At 39.1% G+C, this 27,057-nt stretch overlaps 1 protein-coding gene across 5 annotated transcripts in view; it reads right to left on the bottom strand.

The window, feature by feature from the left end:
* Positions 1-27,057, bottom strand: part of PLOD2 (procollagen-lysine,2-oxoglutarate 5-dioxygenase 2) — a 294,498-nt gene that overhangs the window by 137,397 nt on the left and 130,044 nt on the right. For all 5 annotated transcript variants that reach the window (XM_080654017.1, XM_080654018.1, XM_080654020.1 and 2 more), the window contains exon 3: positions 22,414-22,550. In XM_080654017.1, coding sequence (XP_080510143.1) covers positions 22,414-22,550 — 137 coding nt within the window. The remainder of the gene's footprint in view (positions 1-22,413; positions 22,551-27,057) is intronic.

A 27,057-nucleotide genomic window follows, 5' to 3' on the forward strand; every position in this document is an offset into this window, starting at 1 on the left:
AACAAGAAAAGCCCAGTGTAAGCAGAAGGAATGAAATAATAAAGATCAGAGCAGAGATAAATGACCTAGAGACCAAAGAAACAATACAAAAGATCAACAAAACCAAGAGCTGGTTCTTTGAAAGGATAGACAAGATTGATGAACCTCTAGCCAGGCTCACCAACAAGTAAAGAGAGAGGACCCAAATAAACAAAATCAGAAATGAAAGAGGTGAAATAACAACAGATCCCGCCGAAATACAAAGGATTGTTAAAAAATACTACGAACAACTCTATTCCAACATACTGGACAACCTGGAGGAAATGGACAGATTCCTAGAAAAATATAACCTTCCAAAACTCAATCAGGAAGAATCTAAACAGCTCAATATGCCAGTAACTATGGAAGAAATTGAAGCAGTCATCAAAAAGCTTCCGGCAAACAAAAGCCCGGGGCCATACGGCTTTACAGGAGAGTTTTACCAAACATTCAAGGAAGAACTAAAACCTATCCTCCTCAGACTATTCCAAAAAATTCAAGAGGAAGGAACACTTCCAAGCTCCTTCTATGAAGCCAGCATCACCCTAATAACAAAACCAGATAAAGACAACACAATGAAGGAGAATTACAGGCCAATATCCCTCATGAACGTAGATGCCAAAATCCTCAACAAAATTCTAGCAAATCAGATCCAGCAGTACATCAGAAAGATCATACACCATGACCAAGTAGGATTTATCCCAGAATGCAAGGATGGTACAATATCTGCAAATCAATTAACGCGATACATCACATAAACAAATTGAGAGATAAAAATCACATGAGCATATCAATTGATGCAGAAAAAGCATTTGACAAAATCCAACACCCTTTCTTGATAAAAACTCTCAACAAGGTGGGAATAGAAGGATCATACCTCAACATAATAAAAGCTATATATGATAAACCCACAGCTAACATCATACTCAATGGGCAAAAACTAAAAGCATTTCCCCTAAGAACAGGAACAAGACAGGGATGCCCACTCTCACCACTCCTGTTCAACATAGTACTGGAAGTATTAGCCATTGGAATTAGACAAGAAGAAGAAATAAAAGGCATCCAAATTGGAAAAGAAGAAGTAAAGCTGTCCTTATTTGCAGATGACATGATATTGTACATAAAAAACCCGAAAGACTCCATCAAAAACTAATAGACTTAATAAATGAATTTGGCAATGTAGCAGGATACAAAATTAACACCAAGAAATCTATGGCATTTCTATACACCAATAGTGAACTTACAGAAAGAGAGACTAAAAAAGCAATCCCATTTACCATCGCAACAAAAAAATTAAGATACTTAGGAATAAACCTAACCAAGGAGGTAAAAGACCTATACGCGGAAAACTATAGGACACTGAAAAAAGAGATAGAGGAAGATGTAAACAGATGGAAGAACATACCATGTTCATGGATTGGTAGAATCAACATCATTAAAATGTCCATACTACCCAAAGCAATCTATAGATTCAATGCACTCCCCATTAAAATACCAATGGCATATTTCACAGACCTAGAAAGAACTCTCCAAAAATTCATCTGGAATAAAAAAAGACCCCGAATAGCCACAGCAATCCTGAGAAAGATGAATAAAATAGGAGGGATCTCAATACCAGATTTCAAGCTGTATTACAAAGACACTGTCCTCAAAACAGCCTGGTACGGGCACAAGAACAGACATATAGATCAATGGAATAGAATAGAGAATCCAGATATCGACCCAAACCACAATGCACAATTAATATTTGAAAAGGAGGCATGAACATACAATGGAGTCAAGACAGTCTCTTTAATAAATGGTATTGGGAAAATTGGACAGATACATGCAAAAAAATGAAACTGGATCACCAACTTACACCATACACAAAAATAAACTCAAAATGGATACAGGACTTAAATATAAGATGGGAAACCATAAAAATACTAGAGGAATCCACAGGCAGCAAAATCTCAGACATATGCCGAAAGAACTTCTTCACTGATACTGCCCCTAGGGTTACGGAAGCCAAAGAGAAAATAAACAAATGGGACTATATCAAAATAAAAAGCTTTTTCAGAGCAAAAGAAACCATCAACAAAACAACAAGAAATCCCACTGTATGGGAGAACGTATTTGCAAATGTTATCACTGATAAAGGTTTAATCTCTAACATCTACAGGCAGCTTATACAACTTAATAAAAGGAAGATAAATGATCCAATAAAAAAATGGGCAATGGACATAAATAGAATCTTTTCAAAAGAAGACAGAAGGAAGGCCAAGAGACACATGAAAACATGCTCAAAGTCACTAATTATCCGAGAGATGCAAATCAAAACGACAATGCGATACCATCTCACACCTGTCAGAACGGCTATCATCAACAAATCAACAAGTGACAAGTGTTGGTGAGGATGTGGAGAAAAAGGAACCCTCGTGCACTGCTGGTGGGAATGCAGACTGGTGCAGCCACTGTGGAGAACAGTATGGCGTTTCCTCAAAAAACTAAAAATGGAACTCCCATTTGACCCAGTAATCCCACTCCTAGGAATATATCCTAAGAAACTAGAAACACCAATCAGAAAGGATATATGCACCCCTATGTTCATAGCAGCACAATTTACAATAGCTAAGATTTGGAAACAGCCTAGGTGCCCGTCAGCAGATGACTGGATCAGAAAACTATGGTACATCTACACAATGGAATACTATGCTGCCATAAAAAAGAAGGAATTCTTACCATTTGTAGGCACCTGGATGGAATTAGAGAACATTATGCTAAGTGAAATAAGCCAGTCAATGAAAGAAAAATACCACATGATCTCACTCATTTGGGGATAATTAAAACAGTATAAATGAAGAACAGAAAGATAGATACAGAGGCAGTAAAGCATCAAACAGACTGTCAAATTACAGCGGGAAGGTTAGGGAGAAGTGGGGGAAATAAGAGATCAACTGAAGGACTTATATGCATGCATATAAGAGTAACCAACGGATGCGAAACATTGGGGGGTGAGGGCATGTATGGGAGTTGGGTGGGGGGGGGCAATGGTAAGATATGTACACATATAATACCTTAATAAAAAAATTAAAAAAAAAGACATAGGGTAGCTGAATGGATAAGAAAACATGACCCATATATCTGCTGTCTACAGGAGACCCACCTCAGAACAAAGGACTCACACACTCTGATAGTGAAGGAATAGGAAAAAAATTTTCAGGCACATAGAAATCATAAAAAAGCTAGGTTAGCAATACTTATATCTGACAAATTAGGCTACAAATTAAAGTCTATAACAAGAGATAAAGAAGACCACTTCATAATACTAAAGGGAGAAATTCAACAAGAGGATATAACTCTGCTAAACATATATGCACCCAATACAGGAGCACCAAAATACATAAAAAAAAAACTTCTGGAAGATATCAGGGAAGAGATCGACAGCAATACAATCATAGTAGGGGACTTTAATACCCCATTGACACCACTGGATAAATCCTCTAAACAAAAAAGCAGCAAAGAAACATCAATCCTAAATGAATCATAGATCAGATGGAATTAATTGACATCTTCAGAACATTTCTCCCCAAAGCCACAGAATATACATTCTTCTCAAGTGCACATGCGACATTTTCAAAGATAGATCACATATTGGGAGAAAGGCAAAGTCTTCAAATTCAAGAAGATAGAAAGCACATCAAGCATCTTTTGAGATCACAAGGGCATAAAATTAGAAAGCAACTACAACAAAAACAATGAAAAAAAAGTAAGTACTTGGAGGCTAAATAGCATGCTATTAAACAATGATTGGGTTACCAAAGAGATAAAAAAAAGAAAGAAATAAAAGCATCCTGGTAACAAAAGACAATGAAATCACAACAATCCAAAATCTATGGGACACAGTGAAAGCAGTGTTGAGAAGGAAGTTCATAGCTTTACAGGCCTACCTAAAAAAAAAAAACCCCAAGAAAAAAATGGTAATAAATTATCAAACCCTACAATTAAAGAATTAGAAAGAGAGCAACAAGAAAAGCCCAGAGTAAGCAGAGGAAGGGCATAATAAAGATCAGAGAGAAAATAAACAACATAGACAAATACAAACAAACAAACAAAAAAACGCACACACACAAAAAAAACACCAATACAAAAGCTCAACAAAACCAAGAGCTAGTTCTTCAAAAAGATAAACAAGGTTGATGAACCTCTAGCCAGGCTCACCAAGAAGCCAAGAAAGAGGACCCAAACAAATAAAATCAGAAATGAAAAGACTGAAGTAACAACCAATCCCACAGAAATACAAAGGATTATGAAAAAATACTTTAAACATCTCTATTCCAACAAACTGCACAACTGAAATGAAATGGACATATTCTTAGTAAAACACAAGCTTCCGAAACTTAATCAGGAAGAATAAAAAAACCTGAATAGGCTGATAAGTACCAATGAAATTGAAGCAGTAATCAAAATCTTCCAGCAAAAAAAAGCCCTGGTCCAGATGACTTTACAGGTGAGTTCTACCAAGCATTCAAAGAAGAACTAAAACCTATCCTCCTAAGACTATCCCAAAAAATTCAAGAGGAAGGCACACTTCCAAGCTCTTTCTATGAATCCAGCATCACCCTAATTCCAAAACCAGAGAAAGACACTACAAAAAAGAGAACTACAAGCCAATATCCCTGAAGAGCATAGATGCTAAAATCCTCAACAAAATTCTAGCAAATTAGATCCAGCATTACATTAGAAAGATCATATACCATGACCAAGCGGGATTTATTCTGGGGATCCAAGGATGGTACAATATACACAAATCCATAAATGTGATACATCACATAAACAAATTGAGAGACAAAAATCACATGAGCATATCAATTGATGCAGAAAAAGCATTTGACAAAATTCATCACCCTTTCTTGATAAAAATTCTCAGCAAAGGGGGAATAGAGGGATCATAACTCAACATAATAAAAGCCTTATATGACAAACCTACAGCCAACATCATTGTCAAAGGGCAAAAACTAAATCCATGTCCATTAGAACAGGAACAAGACAGGGGTGCCTTTTCACCACTCGTGTTCAATATAGTACTGTAAGGGCTAGCTATAGTGATCAGACAAGAAGAAGAAATAAAAGGCATCCAAATTGGAAAAGAAGAAGTAAAACTGTCATTATTCACAGATGACATGATATTGTACACAGAAAACCCCAAAGCCTCGATCAAAAAAATTTTAGACTTAATAAATGAATTTGGCAATACAGCAGCATACAAAATTAACGCCAAGAAATCTATGGCATTTTTATACACCAATAAAGAACTCACAGAAAGAGAAATGAAAAAAACAATCCCATTTACCATTGCAACAAAAAACTAATATACCTAGGAATAAATTTAACAGGAGTTAAAAGAAGTGTAGTTGGAAAACTACAGGACATTGAAAAAAGAGATAGAGGAAGCCATAAACAAATGGAAGAACATATCATGTTCATAGACTGGTAAAATCAACATCATTAAAATGTCCATACTACCCAAAGGAATTTATAGATTCAATGCAGTCCCCATCAAAATACCAACAGAATATTTCACAGACCTAGAACAAAGTCCCCCAAAATTCATCTGGAATACAAAAAAGACCCTGAATAGCCACAGCGATCCTGAGGAAGAACAAAGTTGGAGGTATAAAAATACCAGATATCAAGCTGTATTACAAGCCACAGTTCTCAAACCTGCCTGGTATTGGCATAAGAACACATATAGACCAATGGAACAGAACAGAGAAACCAGAAATAGACCCAAGCCATTATACTCAATTAATATTTGACAAAGGAGGCAATAGCATACAATGGAGTCAAGACAGTTTCTTCAAAAAATGGTGCTGTGAAATTGGGTCAGATTCATGCAAAAAAATGAAATTAGATCTCCAAGTTACACCATACACAAAAACAAACTCAAAATTGCTAATGGATTTAAATGTAAGACAGGAAACCATAAAATGTTAGAAGACTCCATTAGCAGCAAAATATCAGACATATGTCATAGCAATATCTTTAACGATACAGCTCCTAGGGAAATGGAAACAAAAGAGCAAATAAACAAATGGGACATCAAAATAAAAAGCTTCTGCACAATAAAAGAAACCATCAACAAAACAACAAGAAAGCCCACTGCATGAGAGAACATATTTTCCAATGCTATTTCAGATAAGGGTTTAATCTCCAAAATTTACAGGGAACTCATACAACTTATCAAAAGGAAGATAAACAATCCAATCAAAAAATGGGCAAAGGACATAAGTAGACATTTTTCTAAAGAGGATATATAGAAGGCCAAAGACATATGAAAACATGCTCAAAGTCACTAATCATCCAAGAGATGCAAATCACAACAATGAGGTACCATCTCACACCTGTCAGGATGGCTATCATCAACAAATCAACAAACAACAAGTGCTAGTAAGGATGTGGAGAAAAATAAACCCTCCTTCACTGATGGTGGGAATGCAGACTGGTGCACCACTATGGAAAACAGTATGGAGTTTCCTCAAAAAATTAAAAATGGAACTCCAATTTGACCCAGTGATCCCACTTCTAGAATATTGCCCAACAAACCAGAAACACCAATCTGAAAGGGTATATGCACCCCTATGTTCATAGCAGCACAATTTACAATAGCTAAGATTTGGAAACAGCCTAAGTGCCCACAGCAGATCAGTGGATTAAAAAACTGTGGTACAGCTACACAATGGAATACTACACTGCTATAAAAAAGAAGGAACTTTTACCATTTGCAACAACATGGATGGAAATGGAGAGCATTATGCTAAGCAAAATAAGCCAGTCAGAGAAAGATAAATATCACATGATCTCACTCATATGTGGGATATAATGATCAATATAAGCTGATGAACAAAAAGAGATCCATAGACAAATGGTAGGGGAGGTGGAGGAGGAGGTTTAGAGATCAACCAAAGGTCTTGTATGCATGCATATCAGCATAACCAATGGACACAGTGGCGGGGAGGGTCAATGAGGGAAAAAGGAGACATATATAATACTTTAAACAATAATTAAAAAAAAGAATGTATAGTCTGTAGCTTTGGGGTGGAATGTTCTAAAGATGCCAATTAGTTCCATCTGATTTAGTGAATCATTTAGGATTGCTATTTCTTTGCTGATTTTTTGTTTAGAGGATTTATCCTGTGTTGTCAATGGGGTATTAAAGTCCCCTACTATGATTGTATTGCTGTCAATCTCTCCCTTGATATCTTCCAGAGTTTTTTTTATGTATTTGGTGCTCCTGTATTGGGTGCATATATGTTTATCAGAGTTTTATCATCTTGTTGAATTTCTCCCTTTAGTATTATGAAGTGGCCCTCCTTACCTCTTGTTATGGACTTCCCTTTGAGATCTATTTTGTCAGATATTGCTACCCCAGCTTCTTCTTTCATTTTCATTTGCCTGAAAAAAAATTTTTCCATACCTTAACTATCAAGTCTGTGTGAGTCTTTTGTTCTGAGGTGGGTCTCTTGTAGACAGCAAATATATGGGTCACGTTTTCCTATCCATTCAGCTACCCCTATGTCTTTTGATTGGAGGATTGAAACTATTTACATTTTAGGTTATTATTGATAGGTACTTGTTTGTTGCTATTTTTATTATTTATTCCTGTGTTCCTTCTTCTCTTTCTATTTCTTCTTGAAGCATAGTAACCTCCATGTTGGGTAAAAACTGCTGTTTAAAATTTAACCCTGCTATTCTGGCTTCTGTAAATGTTTGCTTGCTTAAATAATAGGGAAAAATAAGACTACTCCCCATTCCAGAGAGGCCATAAACTATGCCCCAGACAGAGTTGTCAGTGCTGGCGCCAGGCCAGGCCTTGAGATATGGTCTCACGGCCTGTCCCAGCACACAGGACTTTTTCTCAGAAGGTCCGGAAGTCTCATTCCAAATTTGGAAAACAAAGAGCTGAAAAACATATAAATAAGGGAGACTTCCACCATATTGGACCCAAAATTTGAGAAGCAAGATTTTCCTCTGGGCCCACTAGCACTAGCAGAATGAACAGGACTCCTAATTAATTTGGCTTATTGATTAAGGCATCTTCTGATTTTCAATATAACATTCTCTTTACAGTAGTCTCTTTAATATTTCTTACATTGCTGGCTTGGTTGTAATAAACTCCCTTGGCCTTTTTTTGTCTGTCAAGGTTCTGATTTCACCTTCAATTTTGAATGATAGTCTTGCTGGGTACAGTATTCTTGGATTCAGTCCGTTGCTTTGCATCACTCTGTATATGTCATTCCATTCCCTTCTGGCCTGATGTGTTTCTATTGAGAAATCAGTTGATAGTCTAAAGCAGTGGTCGCCAACCGGTAGTCCGAGGACCACTGGTAGTCCATGAGGTCTGAAAGTTCGGAGACTGCTGGTCTAAAGGGAGATCCCCTGTAGGTAACTTTCTGTCTCTCTCTCTGGTAGCCTTTAAAATTCTTCCTTTGTTATTGATATTTGCCAATTTAATTATGATGTGTCTTGGTGTCCATCTCTTTGGTTTCATCTTGTTTGGGACTCTGTGCTTCTTGGGCTTGTGCGATTTTTTTCTTCCCCAAATCAGGGAACTTTTCTGTCATTATTTCTTCAAACAGGTTTTCTATTCCCTTCTCAGCTTCCTCTCCTTCTGGCATCCTTATGCAGATGTTTCATTTCCTATTGTCCCAAAGCTTCTTTAGTCTCTCCAGCTTTTCAATTTTTTTTCCTGAAGAGTCAGCCCCTTCAAGCAGCCTCTAGACAGCTAATACAGCCACACCCAGCCTACACCTTGAGTTGTACAAAGGACACAGACTCTGAAGAGCCTTCAGGGACTGGGTTAAAAAGGGGCCATTCAATACAGCACCACCCCCACCTAAAACCCTGTCAGTAACAGATGCTTGAGATTGACAGCAGGCAGACAGGCAAAGCGGGCAGATTGGTCCTACCTGCTTTCAGCCAAGGCCTGTGGAGACAGACACAAACAGAGGAGCAGTGGATCCCTTGGTACTTCTACAGGGTGCTCACTACCTAACAGGAAACTGAGAAGTGGCAGACAGAATCGAAGAGTGGGGTCTTAAACTAGCCCTTATGGGGCATTAAAACAGCTGAAATGAACAACACTTCACTTTTTTATTTTTTATATTTAATTTTTTTTAATTTTAATATTTTTTCTTCATTCAAATCCCAGCTCTGCCACTTGCTATCTGTGTAACCTTAACCAAGTCAGTTACTTAAACTCTTTATGCTTCAGTTCTTTATGTATAAAATCAGAGAGAAAGTAGCATCTATCTCATCGTTATTATAAAAAATAAAAATTAAGAACAACACAATCTATAAAGTTAACAAAAATTAATATTATTACTAGATGAAAGGGACTGAAATAAGAGGGGCAGCAGGAGAAAAAGTCTCACTTGAGTTTACACCAATTTATAATTTAAAACAATTTTATTTTTTGTCCAGCTGGAGTAGCTCAATGGTTGAGTGTTGACCTATGAAAAAGGGGATCACGACTTAATTCCTGGTCAGGGCACATTGCTGGGTTGTGGGCTCGATCTCCAGTGGGGGTGTGCAGGAGGCAGCCAATCAATGATTCTCTCTCAGCATTGATTTTTCTCTCTGTCTCCCTTCTTTTCTGAAATCAATTAAAATATATTTTAAAAATTAATTAAATAAAATAATTTTATTTTGGGCCAAATAAATTTTAAATCAAAATAAATATGTTCTAATTAAAACCTCAAACCAATTTTCTGACTGTTGACATAAAATATTGAATTAATCTGACTTCACAAAATAATATTTATATAACAATATCAAGTTTCTACTTTTTTTTTTTTATAAATAAGTACAAGTGATTTCCTCAGTATGGCCACTTTTTTTTTTTTTTTAATATATTTTATTGATATTTTACAGAGAGGAAGGGAGAGGGATAGAGAGTTAGAAACATCGATGAGAGAGAAACATCGATCAGCTGCCTCCGGCACACCTCCTACTAGGGATGTGCCCGCAACCAAGGTACGTGCCCCCGACCGGAATCGAACCTGGGACCTTTTAGTCCGCAGGCCGACGCTCTATCCACTGAGCCAAACCGGTTTCGGCAGTATGGCCACTTTCAAATTCTGCCTCCTGAGATAATTTTATCTTTTCTAACAATGGAATTTTCCTCAAGACTACTATTTGTTGATATAATTTTTTAATAGTAAATATTAGGAAATAAGACTAGTTTTATCAGTAATTGAGCCACGAGAGGCAAGGCAAATAAACCAAACCGTCTGAGATTGGGACTGTCAGACAAGTGGCAGAGGAGCCCCAACACATTGTCTGGAGTTGGAAAAAAAGTGCTTATATCAGAGAACCATAAGAATGGACACTTGGGCCAAACTGATTAAAAAATGTTGCAGGCAGCATCACAGATTCAAAGTTATGAATGCACATGTGGAAAACTAATGTCTTCTGTCTCTGTAAGCCTAATGAAGGACACAAGATCTACACAATCAATACATATGAAGTATTTACAGAAGTCAATAGCTTGAAAAGGAAGAATTGTGGCAACTTTTACTTTTATAATTTAGTATTTTATAAGCATGTGTTACCATTGTAACAAAAAGCAATTATTTTAAAGCAAACTGTGAAGGCAAAACTATTTTATTCTCATAATAAAATGAGAATTTTACTTTTTAAATTTAAGGTTGCTGAAATATTTCCATTTTATTCTAATGCCATTGTTATTTCTGTGTTTAAGTACTTTAGAATATTTCTTTGAATCAATTTAAAACTTTTCAAGTTTTTCTATTTAAAATTACTTTGGCTACAAAAACCCAAGTAGTCAAAAAGGTCAGAAAAATAATTCTCATAGGAGGAATTCAGTCCACTTAAATATGAAGAACAAAATAAAACTTTATATAGTTAACTGTGGTAAATATTCCTGGGTCACGCAAAAACACTTGGGTTCTGCCTGTGGGGTCAGACTAAGTCCTGGATCAAATTGGACAGTGTTCTATCTCAAATGGGTTACTGAAACTTTTACAACCATTTGTCCTCTGTCTTCCCTGTTTTGGTGGCATCATCAACCATAGTCACCCAAACTGAAAGTCTTTCATGCAACCTTGCTTCCTCCCTTTCTCTCCCTTGCCTTCTCTCTTCAAATTGTTTGCCAAATGCCATTGATTCAATACACTTAATCTATTTAGCATTCAAATCCTCTCCACTCCCACTAGAAGACCCTGGACTAGATTAATTCAAAAGCCCCTAAAATGGGCTCCATGTTACCCATCCCCTTTCCACTTCTAACAAGGACTGACACCTCTCTTGAAAACCATTCTGTGCCTGTCTCAGAATAGATCAGTGGTTCCCATTGGACCATATGGTCTCTGTTGCAAGGACTCAACTCTGTTGTTATGGTCCAAAAGCAGTCAGGAAATATGTAAACAAATGGGCATAGCTGTGTTCTGATAAAACTATTTACAAAAGCAGGCAGTGGGCCAGACCACAGTTTCCCATCCTGGCCTATGGAATAGTCTGACGAATCAACCTTACATTAATAAGTTTCCATTAAATAACCTGTTCTAAAGACAAACTAAATTATTTGATCTCTCATCCATGTCTTTTACTCATGGTGTTTCCTTTGCTTAGCATGTCTTTTCCCAAACAGATCCAAACCTTTCAAACTCAAGGTCCATTTCAAATGTCACCTCCTCTTCAAACCTGTACTGCATCAGCCTAAATGGAAAAGATCATTTCCTTCCTCTTAACTTCCACAGCTCGTTTCCTCTCCCCTTTCACAGAATGTTATTTTTCTTTTTGTGCCAGGACCAGACAGCATGGTTTTCTTTCATATGTCAGACCCACATCTTTATTTATCTGTGTATTCCTCTAACCTTGGATTTTGAAGATAGTCAATAAATATTTGTTGAACAAGTAAATGAATAAATTAATCCCAAGTTTCAACAAGAAGCTGGGTATTTAGAAAAAAAAGCAACAGAAGAGTTCCCTAATTCTCTATTTGTTCCTCCCCAATCCAACACTTTCTTCATCATCACTTAAGCCAAAAGCTGTAAACCAGTAGAGGCTAGTGTTTAAACTCTTAAAGTTGATGAAAGTGAAGCATACAAGTAGCAACACACTTATGCTGCCTTTAATCATGTCTCCACCTTAAATACATATCTATTTCCATAGATAATTAGTACTATAAACCAATATTATGAAACTGCCCCCACACCTCCAAAAAAATTGATAATGTCCACCCAGTTGAACCTGCAGAATAAATTACAATAAAATCACAGTGTAAGTAATTAAATTTCAGAAGTGGGGATGATTAAATTATTCTAGACATTTTGAAGGAAATAGAAAGAATCAACTTGTATAAAGTAGGTCCTTTTTTAAATTTTTTTTTTCGAGAGAAAAGAAAGGAGAGGGAAAGAAACATTGATTGGTTGCTTCCCACAGGCATCCTGACTGGAGATCAAACCCACAACTTGGGTATGTGCCATAAATTGAACCAGCAACCTTTCAGTGCACAGCGCAACACTCCAACTAACTGAGCCACACCAGCCAGGGAAAAGTAAGTTCCATTTTTTAAATGAAATATTACTGTGAAGATTTTCTTCTAAATGGAATATAATTGTTTTGATAGGGTTTGGCTGGAGAGTCATTTTCTCTAGATTATTTTTGGGGCGTGGCCTAGTGCTGGAATAACACCTAGCAGACAGGCAGCTAAGGAGACAATGTTGGGAAGACAAAAAAACTGCTCCAGCTGCTGGCTATTTGCAGGACCAGAGTCACCAGCACTTGTGGCTGGGTCAGCCTCTTTATTTTTTAAATAAATGTTAATATATGGTTAATTAATGAAAATCTCCCTTTAGTTTTAAAATGATAGTTAAATATAATCTGCAACGTGAGTACTCAGAACTGACACATATTTAGTGCACAATATGTATTCATCCAGGCAAGAAATAAACCTTTTTTTAATCCCCAGAATCTATTATTATGTAGCTAGAACATGCCAGATATAGAGAGTTATGAATAGAAAAGTGTATGCAGAGGAGAAGGTTTCTGTCCAAGTCAGCCCCCCATATTTTCCACTTAACAGATGCTTAATAAATGTTTACTCAAAAAACTAAATTCCCAGAGTAAACAATCAGGATTTTTTTTGGGGGGGAGGGAATACATATATACACATACACACACACACACACACACACACACACACACACACACACATATATATATACATACTCACATACATATGTATGTATACATACACACACATATACATACACATAAAATAAACAAATTACTGTCATACAGGAGTACCATGTATCAATCTAAATATACATCAACATCCAATGCTTCTTTTGCATGCAATCTGCTCCTTCCTCATTCCAACATACCCACTAACACACTCAGTAAATATTAATAAGAACATCTGAACTATTTGAAAAAATAAGTCATGCATTTCCTATGTAATTTCTAAAAGGCAGTGCAATATATTTAAGTAACAGCTAATGACTCATTCTTTCCTTCAAAAAGAGGGGGAGGAAGCAGTATAGAGACAGACAACTTGGATATGTTTTGGCTTTCCTTCATCATAATATAATGAACTGTTCTTCATCACTAATGACAAAGTTCTTTACGTCTGCAAACTTTAATTATCATCATTGCCAGAATGGAGAATTCTATCAAATAAATCTGGCATAGTTTGTTAAAAGTATAGCCATCATACTTGAAAAGCTTTGCTTTCAGAAAATTTTTACTTTGTCTTTTGTATAAACTATGTAAGATAATATAAAATGTACGCATACTGGAAATGTAACCTGAATTATGAGAGGCATAAAACATTTATTTTGTACAATAAAATAAGATAGAAATTTGATGAGCTGAAGAATAATACATATAAATTATACTTATGACAATAAGAAAATCATAAAAATATTTTCACATTAGCAAAATAATCAATAAAGTAGGTGATTCTAAAGAGATTATGACAACATTAGAAAAATTTTTAAAACCTACATTTTTTGCCTGGTCGGCATGGCTCAGTATTTGAGCATTGACCTAGGAACAAGGAGGTCACAGTTTGATTCCTGGTCAAGGCACATGCCTGGATTGTGGGCTTGGTTCCCCATAGGGGGCATGCAGGAGGCAGCCAATCAATGATTCTCTCTCATCATTGATATTTCTATCTCTCTCTCCCCCTCCCTTCCTTTCTGAAATCAATAAAAATATATTTTAAAATAAAAATAAATGGTAAAACCTATATTTTTCTTCCAAATTAGGTTTGCTCAGTTTTGTTTGCAGAATAGGTATAATATGAGAATTCCTTGAGGGTGGAAGCTGTGTTTATCTCTTTTTCTTTAGTGATAAGTTCAATGCCTGGGTCAGTTTGTGCTCACTGATATCACTTTTTAAGCAACATATGACTTAATTACCAGCCAAAAGAAATGAATACTGGCTGATATGAAAGAGCATTATTTTCACAGTTTATAATCTAAATTCATTTTTAAATAATTTCAATCTTTGAGATTTAAAAAATTTTAATGTTTTTCTGCTTTTGTAAGTCATTTATTTCTCTAAATGAATGAAGAACAATCTTTAAAATTAGTTTCAAAGCATCCACTTTATTTCTCCCTCTTGGAAGTTCAGTATCTCCATCTTTTACTGCAAGTTACCTAATACTTACTGATTCCTTGCTTTTACCCTGACAAAATGTAAATCAGATACAGCCCCCAGCTTCACTGTCTGAAACATGCAAAAAATTACAATTAAATTTGATAAGTGAATAAAGCTAGCAATATAGAATCAAAGTGATAAGGTACACACCCTAACAGCAAATATTTGTGTGACCAAGATTTTCAGCCTGGATCAATCTCCCAAACCAGAGCCACTCATAAAACGACCATAATAATGGCTTTATTTTATATTCATTTTAATTCTACATTAACTTTTGTATTGTAACAATGACTACCATTCTAGTTTAAGTGACATTCTAGTAGTCTTTTTTATTGCTATCATTAGTTAGCAATAGCCTATAAATTACAAGGTTAATTTAATCATTTTTAAACAAATAATTAAATGAACTGGGAGTTTCATACACCAAAATGCTTGAGTAGATGTTTCATTAAAAAAAAAAAAATACTCTTTTTGGTGAGGCAAACAACCACCACTGAAAGGTCTTTCAAATATTTCATAAATTGGGAGTCTTTCAAAATGGAGCATATTTGCATTCCGATTAATGGTGTAATAGTGCTGCCAAAAATATATAAATGTCTGCTCAGTCTAAATTCATCCTATCTAATAAAGAGGAAATATGCAAATTGACCGTCACACTATAACAAGCCTGCTGTGCCCAAAGCAGAGGCCGAGTTCCCTTAACAAGTCTTAATGAGCAATCAGCAGGGACCTGAGGCTGCATGGCACTGGGCCTGGGCAGGGGACCCTGAGGCTGTGCCCCCCACCTGGCGGAGCTTGACAGGGGACCTCAGGCCCACCCCTCCTGCCCCAGTGCCAGGCTGGGGGACCTCAGGCCACATCCCCCGCCCAGCAGGGCTTGACGGGGACCTCAGACTGTGTCCCCTGCCTGGCGGAGCTTGACGGGGGACCTCAAGACATGCCCCCTGCCCCGGCCTGGGTCGGGGGACCTCAGGCCGCACACCCCACCCTGGTACTGGGACAGAGGACCTGAGGCTGCGCCCCCCCACCCAGCGGGGCTTGACAGGGGTGGGGCCGGCCGGGTCTGGATCTAGCCCAGTGCGAGTGGGGCCAGCCAAGTCTGGGTCTTGAAGGATTTCAAGGTGCGTGTGGGTGGGCAGGGACTTGACTCTGGTTACCGTGGCGCACCCCAGACTCTGACAAGAGGAAGATCTTCATATACATTTTACTAATTTTCTTTCATCTCTGACACTTCTATTATAGAGAAAGGGCAAATAGCAATATTAAAATATTTCCTCTAATTCAGTGGTTCTCAACCTTTTTAATGCCGCGACCCTTTAATACAGTTCCTCATGTTGTGGTGACCCCCAACCATAAAATTATTTTCGTTGCTACTTCATAACTGTAATTTTGCTACTGTTAATGAATTGTAATGTAAATATCTGTGTTTTCCGATGGTCTTAGGCTCTACAGCAGTGGTTCTCAACCTGTGGGTCATGACCCACAGGTTGAGAACCGCTAGCAGGTTAGCCTAAGACCATCGGAAAACACAGATGTTTACATTACGGCTGCTGGCCCTGATAGCACCTGAGGGCTTCTCCACCTCCCCCTACTCCTGAGAGGCGATTGGGACAGCAGCTGCTCATACCCACTGCTGGTGCCAGCCTCAATCACTCCACACCGTCAGCAGGTGTAAGTGGGGCTGGTGCCGGTGGTGGCGGGTGCTGGGCTGCTGGCTGACAGGGGACCAGGGGCCACGGTGGGAGGGTCCAGGCAGGGGCATGGAGGATGGGCTGAGACCCGCCCCTGTGCCCGCTGCAGCCTCGTGGCCCACAGTTCCTTTCAAGGTGCATGAATTTGTGCACTGGGCCCCTAGTCACAGAATAAGTTTGCAGGAATATTTAGTATGTGTCAAATTTATTCACAAATACTCAAATACTTCTTTTTACATACTAGGCTACCTATAATTCTTTAAAAAAAAACCTGGTTATGCCTGGCTGGTGTGGCTCAGTGGTTGAGCACCCACCCATGAACCAAGGGGTCGCCAGTTAGATTTCTGGTCAGGGCACATGCCTGGGTTGCTGACTCAATCACAGGTAGGGGGCATGCAGGAGGCAGCAATCCATGTATCTCTCTCATCAGTGTTCCTCTCTATACCTCTCCCTTCCTTTCTCTAAAATCAATAAAGTCATATTAAAAATAAATAAGCCAAGCCTGCATAGCTCAGTGGTTGAGCATCGACCTATGAACATGGAAGTCATGGTTCGATTCCCGGTCATGGCACATGCCCAGGTTTTGGGCTTGATCCCCAGTGTGGGGTGTACAGGAGCCAGCCAATCAATGATTCTCTCTCATCATTGATGTTTCTCTCTCTCTCTCTCCCTGCCTCTCTGAAATCAATAAAAATATATTTAAAAATAATAATAAAAATGAAATTTAAAAACCTTGTCACTATATAATAATTAGGTCATTCAGTCACCAATGTGACTAGCAGAAAAGAAATATATGCTTTGGAAGAGAATTCTAAAAGTAATGCAAAGTACTTTATTATACAACTCAAAATGCCCAGGTACCTTGTTTAAAGCAGTTTAAACAAATATTAGTTTTAACAAATAAAATTGAGCTCAAATTAATTCACAAAAGCCTATCTAAATGAGTTTCAAGAAATCCATCTGGAGTTTGGAAATGTCCTAAAATTGAGTATTTTTGATAATTGCACAACTCTATAAATTTACCACAATTAATAAGTTTAACACTTAAAATTAGTGTGTGTCATGTATATAAATTATACTTCAAAAAGTTATTGTTTCAAAAGGGAGTTCCATTTTTAATTTTTTGAGGAAACTCCATACTGTTTTTCATAGTGGTTGTACCAGTCTGCATTCCTATTAGCAGTGCAAGAGGGTTGCTTTTTGTCCGCATCCTCGCCAGCACTTGTCTGTTGATCTGTTGATGATAGTCATTCTGACAGTGATTTGGTATCTCATTGTCATTTTGATGATTAGTGATTTTAAGCACGTTTTCATTTGTCTCTTGGCCTTCTGTATGTCCTCTTTCAAAAAGTATCTATTTAGGTCCTTTGCCCATTTTTTTATTGGATTGTTTGTCCTCCTTTTGTTAAATAGTATGAGTTCCCTATACATTTTGGAGATTAAATCCTTATCAGATATAACATTGGTAAATATGTTCTCCCATGCAATGGGTATTCTTATTGTATTGCTGATGGTTTCTTATCCTATATAATAAAAGGGTAATATGCAAATAGACCAAACAGTGGAACAACCGAACAACCAAATAACCCATCTCTATGATGTGTGATGACCACTGGGGGCACGCGTGGAACATGGCAGGCGTTGGCAGCAGGCGGCAGAGCATGGAACGTGGCAGGCATCGGCCATGGCAGGTGGAGCAGATGAGTAGGGTCACCAGACCAAGGTGGGTCACTGGTTGCTGTCATCGGGGGGAGCCTCTGGTGGTTACAGAAAATTCTTTGCTCCTGCACGCTGCAGTCCTGCTCAGCGCTCACACCTGCTGCCAGTGCTGGCCCCACTAGCACTCAATGCCAGTGCCAGAGCTGCCATTTGCACCCACTGCCGACACTTGGCACTGGTCCCGATCGCTCGGTGCCCTCAGCAGGTACGAGCAGGGCTGGCACTGTCAGTGGGTGCAAGTGGCAGCTGCTGGCCCCAATCACCTCTGATGGCTTCTCCACCTACCCCTGCTCCTGAGGGGTGATCGGGGCACCAGCTGCCACTCGCACCCACTGACGGTGCCGGCCCCGCTTGTACCTGCTGCTGGCACCATCAGCGGGTGTGAGTGGGGTAGGTGCTGTCAGCATGTGGGAGCAGCATCAGCGGAAGCAGGGCTGGTGACAGACAGATGACCAGGGGCTGTGGCAGGAGGGGACGGGCGGGGGCATGGAGGATGGGCCGAGACCCGCCCCTATATCCACCACAGCCTAGCGGCCCATAGTTCCTTTCAGGGTGCATTAATTTGTGCACTGGGCCCCTAGTCCTTTATAATAAAAGCCTAATATGCTAAGTGTCCAGTCATCCATTCAACCAATCAAAGTGTAATATGCTAATGATATGCTAAAGCTACTCAACCACTTGCTATGACATGCACTGACCAGTAGGGGGGCAGACAGTCGACTGGTCGACCAGTCTCTTTGACGTGCACTGACCACCAGGGTGCAGTTGCTCCAACCAGCAGGTTAGCTTGCTTCTGGGGTCTGGCCAATCGGGGCTGAGTGAGATGGGCAAGACATGCCCTGGAGCCCTCCTGTGGTCCCTCCCCAGTTGGCCAACCTCCCGCATCCCTCCCTGGCACAGATCATGCACCGGTGGGGTTGCTCAGCCTAGCCTGCACCCTCTCACAATCCAGAACCCATCAAGGGATGTTGGAAAGCCAGTCTTGGCCCGATCCCACGGGCAGGCTGAGGGACCCTACTGGTGCACAAATTCGTGCACTGGGCCTCTAGTTGTTTAAAGATGCCTATCTAGACCATTAGGTACATAAATCTTTGTATTTTTTTCATATAGTAGTTGCCCATGGTTTCATAAAACTATCACAGTTGAATGGTCCAAAAAAAAAATCATGTAAGAAATAGGAATTTGTTTGATTTATTAAAATTAATGTATTCTGAATTCTAACCTTAACCAGATGTAAGCTTAATTAGATTAGCAATTATATTAAATAGAATGGGTATCTTATTTCAAATAATTTACAAACAACCTAATTCATTTCTCATTCATTCATAATAATTTTCAATTGTATTTATGATTTTGTACATACTTTATAAAAAGGGAGTTATTTTTTTAAAAAATAGAGAAAAAAAACTCTAAAGTGGCACATCTTTTCCTTGATTATTTGGTCATCATTGCTAGATTTTTCCAGGACAGAGGTGGGTGATTAAGAAAATGTTAATGATTCTTCTTCGACAATGTCTTGGCTTCGGCGAGGCTGCATGTTTTCAGTTAGCTGACTATTCTCACAGAGAAAGGTGTCAGAAATATTGTCTGTTTGGTTCACTAATATAGTTTAAGCATTAATAATGCCTGGTACAGAGTGACCTTCCATTAAAATTTTGTTGCAGTCTTTTTTATCAAATAGGGTCTTAAAGTATCCTATATAATAAAAGGGTAATATGCAAATTGACCCTAATGGGCGAATAACCAGTCACTATGATGTGCACTGACCACCAGGGGGCAGACACTCAGCACAGGAGCTGCCCCCTGGTGGTCAGTGCGCTCCCACAGGGAGCGCTCCACTCAGCCATAAGCCAGGCTGATGAATGCAAGTGCAGCGGTGGTGGTGGGAGCCTCTCCTACCTCCTCGGCAGCACTAAGAATGTCTGACTGTGGCTTAGGCCAGCTCTCCCTGGGGAGCCGCAGTCAGACATCCCCTGAGGGCTCTTGGGCTGCCAGAGGGATGTCTGACTGCCAGCTTAGGCCCAATCCCCCGGGGAGCAGGCCTAAGCTGGCAGGTGCATATCCCCTGAGGGGTCCCGGACTGCAAGAGGGTGCAGGCTGGGCTGAGGGACCTCCCTGAGTGCACAAATTTTTGTGCACCAGGGCTCTAGTCATCTAAATAAACAAATGTAACCTCAAGGAGTCTTCATGTATCTCTGTGTCCCTTCCCTCATTAGAAACAAATTGGCTCCTTATTAAACCACTTTCTTTCAAGTCTAAATCTTGGATAAGGGTGATAGGACAGGGTATGGAATAGGTGGGAAAAGACAGAGCAAAAGTTCTTTCTAAAACCATCACTAATATGTGATAGGTAACTTTTACAAGAAGACTCTACCTCAAGTTCAAAATCGAAATCTACATGTGGCAAATTCAAGCTTACCAAAATGGTTGTTTGAAATCCACAGTAATTTTAAACAAAAACACACTTAATATATAATCTAAGCACATTATAAGCTTCCTACTCTTTTGCCAAGGATAAAAATATCCTATCCAATAAAGAGGTAATATGCAAATTGACCATCACTCCAACACACAAGATGGCTGCCGCCATGTGATCAAAGATGGCTGCCCCCATATGGACACAAGATGGCCACCACAGATGGCCAGCAGGGGAGGGCAGTTGTGGGCGATCAGGCCAGCAGAGGAGGACAGTTGGGAGGGACCAGGCCTGCAACGGAGGGCATTTGGGAGGGACCAGGTCTGAAAGGGAGGACAGTTGTGGGGAACCAGGCCTGCAGGGGAGGGAAGTTGGGGGGAAACCAGACCTGCAGGGGAGGGCAGTTGGGGGGAACCAGGCCAGTAGGAGAGGGCAGTTGGGGGCAATCAGGCCAGCAGGGGAGGGCAGTTGGGGGGGACCAGGCCTGCAGGGCAGGGCAGTTGGGGGGGACCAGGCCAGTAGGAGAGGGCAGTTGAGGGTGATCAGGCCAGCAGGGGAGGGCAGTTGGGGGGGACCAGGCCTGCAGGGCAGGGCAGTTGGGGGGACCCAGCCCTGCAGGGGAGGGCAGTTAAAGGCAATCATAGCCAGCAGGAGAGCGGTTAGGCATCAATCAGGCTGGCAGGGGAGTGGTTAGGGGGTGATCAGGCTGGCAGGCAGAAGCGGTTAGGGTCAATCAGGCAGGCAGGCAGGTGAGCAGTTGGGAGCCAGGAGTCCTGGATTATGAGAGGGATGTCCGACTTCCCATTTAGGCCCGATCTCACCAGGATCAGGCCTAAACGGGCAGTCATATATTCCTTGAGGGGTCCCAAATTGGAGAGGGTGCAGGCTGGGCTGAGGGACACACACGCCCTGCCATGCACGAATTTCATGCACCGGGCCTCTAGTATTTAATAATAGAAATATTAGAAATATTCCCAATACACAAGCTAACATCAGCTATACTACATCTCATATTGCAAGAATAGGTAACTGTAAGCAGGACTTATTTTTTTGTGTGTACCAGATATTAGGAAAATTTTAGAGATGCAAGTATATAGATCTTTTCAAAACTTTTAAGTGTTGATGGCATTAGGAGTTCACTGAATATATTTTCCTCTCAAAATGTATGCCTTTGCTATTTACATATTTGCATAAAAAGCATTAGACTTACATTCATCTGCAATAATTTGTGGTTTTAGATGTTCAAATTGTAGTAGAGATATTAAGAAACTTTCCTAAGTTAGAGGAGAAAGTGCATGGGGGTTTCAAATGAGCAATCAATGACCAAAACATAAAAATTTTACAAAGGTAGAGAAAGTGGAAAAAGGTGGCAAACACTAGTGCCTCATAACCAGATGATATTATTAAAAACATGTAGGAAGGTAAAGAAAGACAGTAGAGACTTAAAATTAAATAGAAGCAAAGTAGAGCCACATATAAAAAGATATTTACACATTGGAAAGGCTTTTCTCTTTCAATAAACACAGGTTTTTTTATTTCTCAGTTACAACATTACATGATCTATTTCCTCCTGGTTGACCAGAATCCCTTGAGTTACTCTCCTCAATAGAAAAGCTCAGCATGATCTTTACTCTTTGTCTAAATCAAGACTAAAACACAAGTTTCACAAAAGTGTTAGCTCATGCCATGTTTTCTCATTGGTATTTACGGTAACTCATCAGATTTGATCATATTACATAACTATGTCAGACTGTGGTTTTATTATTATGAGTAAAACCTACTTCTTAAAACAATGATTCCTTGTGAATAAAATGATTTAATATGTAATCTACACATATGAATTTCAACTCTTTTTAAAAATAATTTAATGTAGACTTAAAAATCATAGGTTATTTTTCTTACCATTCAGTAAACAAAACAATCAGATCCTCATGACTGGCATAATGTTCCATAACTTCTTTCATTAATCTCACTTTTTGGCCTCCACCAATGCTATTAATTCCATCACCACCTCTCCATTCTTCTCCTTGACCAAGGACCTAAAAAATAAAGTCAACATTTCATTCCTGAGCAAAATTTCAAATGATAGTACCATAAAAACTGTAAGTCATCAGTAACTTGCATAGTATTACACAGTAACCACTTTTTAAACATTTCACTAAATCATGAGACTAGAAAACAAACAACATGATACCGAAGTCAGATCATAATTCTTTAATGTTTTCCACCCCATAAAAATACCATTCCCAATTTTATCATTCCAAAGTAGACTCTAATCTGGGAGAGGGGTGGGAGGTGGGGTGTCACAGAAAGTATTTCTCATATTTTATTTCTATTTGTTCAGATTTTTTTAAAAATGAAGAGAGTTTCCATAACACTTTTCAATAGGACAAAAAATCAGTATGAGAAACATTAAAAGCCCTTGAAGCTCAGTGACTCCTGATGGGGCCATAGACAATTTTCCTACTGAACCAGAATGGGTTTATGAGGGAAACACAAGGGGTGGGGGCATCAATCAAACATTCCCTTCTTTATACATTACCCTCAAAAGCTTAATAGTAATTCATCTATGTAAGAAATTGCTTAAGCACAATTAATCAGAACTAAACTTGGAGCTGTTCTCAATAAGCAGATCCCTCCTGAATTAAAAGTGCAAGGTGAGGAAAGGAAGATGGCTGCCGACGGGAAGGCAGGCTGCAAGATAGTGTGCGAGTGAGAAAACTAAGGGAGAGTGTATGGTCGCACGGGGAGTGTTTGTTGGTGAGTTCAGGGACAGCTATACTCCAGGAGACTGTAGGGGAATGCTGGACGGGGCTCCCCTGACCGGGCAGCCCCCACTGCTGCTGGGTTCCCTCCCGGAGCGACCGGCTCAGATGCGGAGACCCTGCCAATTTGAAGGGGAAAGTGGATGTTATCAGACACCTGACAAACTTGTGGAATCTCCAACTATGGAAACCACCGAACAGCTGCAAACCCCAGAACACTGGTCCCCAATTGGTGCAAACACGCAGATTCAGAGGAGCTCTACACTTCACCACGGAAAGGTCAGATTTCGCCTGGAATAAGGTGAGGTCTCTGGTCCCAGTAGGAGAGAGAAACACGCGCACTGTGGGAGCTGGAGCACCAGGGGAAGTCTGCGCCTAGAAAAATCCATGGCTGTTGGGGCTGGCGCGATCCATGAATGTGGAAGGGGGTCCTCAGAACTGCTAACAGAAGGGAACTCTAAAAAGCAACCCATTTTGATCTGACGCAAAAGGACAGCCTAAAAATTTTTAAAGTGTGCTGGCTGCTTAGAACCCGGGGGAAAAAAGAATGCACAGACTTGCACGCAGCCCCAGAGTTCGCACACTTACACTGGCTCTTTTTTTTCCTTTTTTTTTTCCTCTTTAAATCCTTGCTTCTGATTACTAAGTCCAATACATAGGATCACCCAATTGGGGACACCCTAAGAGACTGCAGGGGAAAGTTGTTTTTCTGAAACCTGGGGATCAGAGCATGGGAATAACCATCACAGAACCAGCTCTGGGGCAACCCACTCCCACAAACCAGTAATGAATGCCACAGGGAAAGCAGGATTTAAGCACAGGCTAGAGAGGAACTATAGAACTGGAGGTCAATCCAGAAACACTGCCACCCAGGGGTTGAATCACAAATTGACTCTTGTGTAAACACAAATAAAGGAATACAAGAAATTAAGACACACTGCCTGCTTAAAAATCAAGACAGGTTTACAACTTTGAGGAGCAGTGGAACAGAGGGAACTGCAATACTGTCCTGACTAGGAAACAGGCGTGCCAAACAGATCAATAGAGAAAGTGACTTTCACTACTGCACATTTTTATTTTTGTTTTTTTATTTTTTATAACTTTTACTTAAGAAACTAATTATTTTTCTTTTTTCCTCACTTGATTTTACCTTTTTAATTATTACATTTTTATTTTCAATCAGTATTATTTCTACTACTATTTTACCTTTGTTTTAAAAAAAGTGTTATTTTATTTTCTCTTTATTTTACTTTGGGATTAGTGTTCTACATTCTATTTTCATCTTTCCTTTAGCATCATTTTACTCTATCTCAACTTTACCTTTATGCCATCACACTCTTCCTAACTTTTCCCCTTTTGTTGTTCTGTTTCTCTTACCCTTTTCATGCTTTAGATTTTCCCTATTCCTTCTTTTAACCCCTGTTAAAATTTCACCCTACTTATATATCTAATTTCCAATCCCCTGCTCCAAGTCCAAGTCTCTTCCTGTCTTCACTATCCAAAAAAAAATTTTTTCTCTCTGTCCTTTTGTTGTTGTTTGCTTGATTGTTGATTATATTGATTTTTATGCTTGTTTGTGAGATTGTTTTGCTTATTCTTTTTGTTTTGTTTTGTTTTTTGCTTCTGTTTTCCCTTGCCTCACTTGATCTTAGTAGTTGTTTGTAGTTTGTATTCATCTCCAGGTACTTGTTGCTGGTATTTGTTGGGATTAGTGGATGTTCTATTGGAGTTTTCTCCCCATATATAGAGTTTGTTCCCCTCTTTTTTTCTTATTCTCTTTCTTTTCTCTCTTACTTTTTTATTTACTTTTCTCAATATCATTTTTGCACTCCTTTCTTTTTTTTTCTCTTCTTCTTTCTCTCATATCCTCTAATTTGCCTTTCTTTGGTGGTCACCTTTATTTGGGGTTATTAATATCGTGAATACATTTTTTTGTTCAGTGCCTTGTGCATTGTACGTGGTTGTGTTGTATTTTGTGCCTTTAAGTCAACACAGGAAAGAGAGAACTACATAACCAGACACCCGGAGAAGAGAGACCATGGGGAGACAAAGAAACAGCCTGCTTATGAAAGAAAAGCAGGCATCACCAGAAAAGGAAGTAAACGAAATGAGGCAAGCAACCTGTCAGAGAAAGAACTCAGAGAAATGGTCATAAGGTGGATGGAAAAAATGGAGGACAAATTCAACAATATGTAAGAACCAAGAAGAAATGAAGAAGAACCAAGAAAAAATCAAAAATGACATCGCTGCTGTAAAAAACTCAATAGACAACATCACGAGTAGACTAGAAGACGCAGAGGACCACATCAGTGACCTAGAAGACAAGGTAGGAAAAAATACTCAAGTAGAGAAGCTTCTAGAAAAAAATATTAAAAAGCAGGAGGAGAGCCTAAGGGAACTTTGGGACAACACGAAACAAAACAACATCCGCATAATAGGGGTTCCAGAAAAAGAGGAAACTGAGCAAGGAATAGAAAACCTGTTTGAAGAAATAATGACAGAAAACTTCCCTGACATAGGGAAGAAAAAACTCACACAAATCCAAGCTCACACAGAAGCTCACACAGTCCCAAGCAAAATGAACCCCAAAAGACCGACACCAAGGTACATTATAATTAAATTGGCCAACACCAACGACAAAGTAAGAATCTTAAAAGTGGCCAGAGAGAGACAGAAAATTACCTACAAAGGAACCCACATCAGACTAGCAACTGATTTCTCAACAGAAACTCATCAGGCCAGAAGGGAATGGGATGAAATATGCAAAGTCATGCAAAGGAAGGGTCTGAATCCAAGAATACTGTACCCAGCAAAGCTATCAATCAAAATTGAAGGTAAAATCAGGAGCTTCAAAGACAAAAAAGGACTAAGGAAATTTTTTACCACCAAACCAGCAATGTAAGAAATACTAAAGGGTCTGCTGTAAAAATAAAAAAAAGAAATAGGAAGCGAGGAAGGAACACAGGGGTAAAGAATAAAAATGGTGACAAATAAGTACCTATCAATAATAACTTTAAATGTAAATGGATTAAATGCCCCAATCAAAAGACATAGGGTAACGGACTGGATAAGAAAACACGACCCATATACCTGCTGACTACAAGAAACCCACCTCAGAAAAAAAGACACATGCAGTCTGAGGATGAAGGGATGGAAAAAGGTTTTTCAGGCGAATGAAAATGAAAGAAAAGCTGGTGTAGCAATACTTATATCTGACAAATTAGATCTCAAAGTGAAGGACATAACAAGAGATAAGGAAGGCCACTTCATAATACTAAAGGGAGCAATCCAACAAGAAGAAATAACTCTGGTAAACACACATGCACCCAATACAGGAGCACCCAAATACATAAAAAAAAATCCTGTAGGATATCAAGGGAGTGATTGTCAGCAATACAATCATGGTAGGAGACTTTAATACCCCACTACCACAATTGGACATATCCACTAAACAAAAAATCAGCAAAGAAACATCAATCCTAAATGACTCACTAGACCAGATGGAATTAATTGACATCTTCAGAACATTTCACCCCAAAGGCACAGAATATACATTCTTCTCAAGTGCACATGGGTCATTTTCAAAGATAGACCATATATTGGGTCATAGGCAAAGTCTCTTCAAATTCAAGAAGAGAAAAATCATATCAAGCATCTTCTCAGATCACAATGGCATAAAACTGGAAATTAACTACAGTAAAAACAATCCAAAAAAAATCAAACACATGGAGACTAAATAGCATGCTATTAAACAATGACTGGGTTACCAGAGAGGTCAAAT

This window comes from Plecotus auritus (assembly GCF_963455305.1).
Source record: "Plecotus auritus genome assembly, chromosome: 2".
NCBI classification, from domain to species: Eukaryota; Metazoa; Chordata; class Mammalia; order Chiroptera; family Vespertilionidae; genus Plecotus; species Plecotus auritus.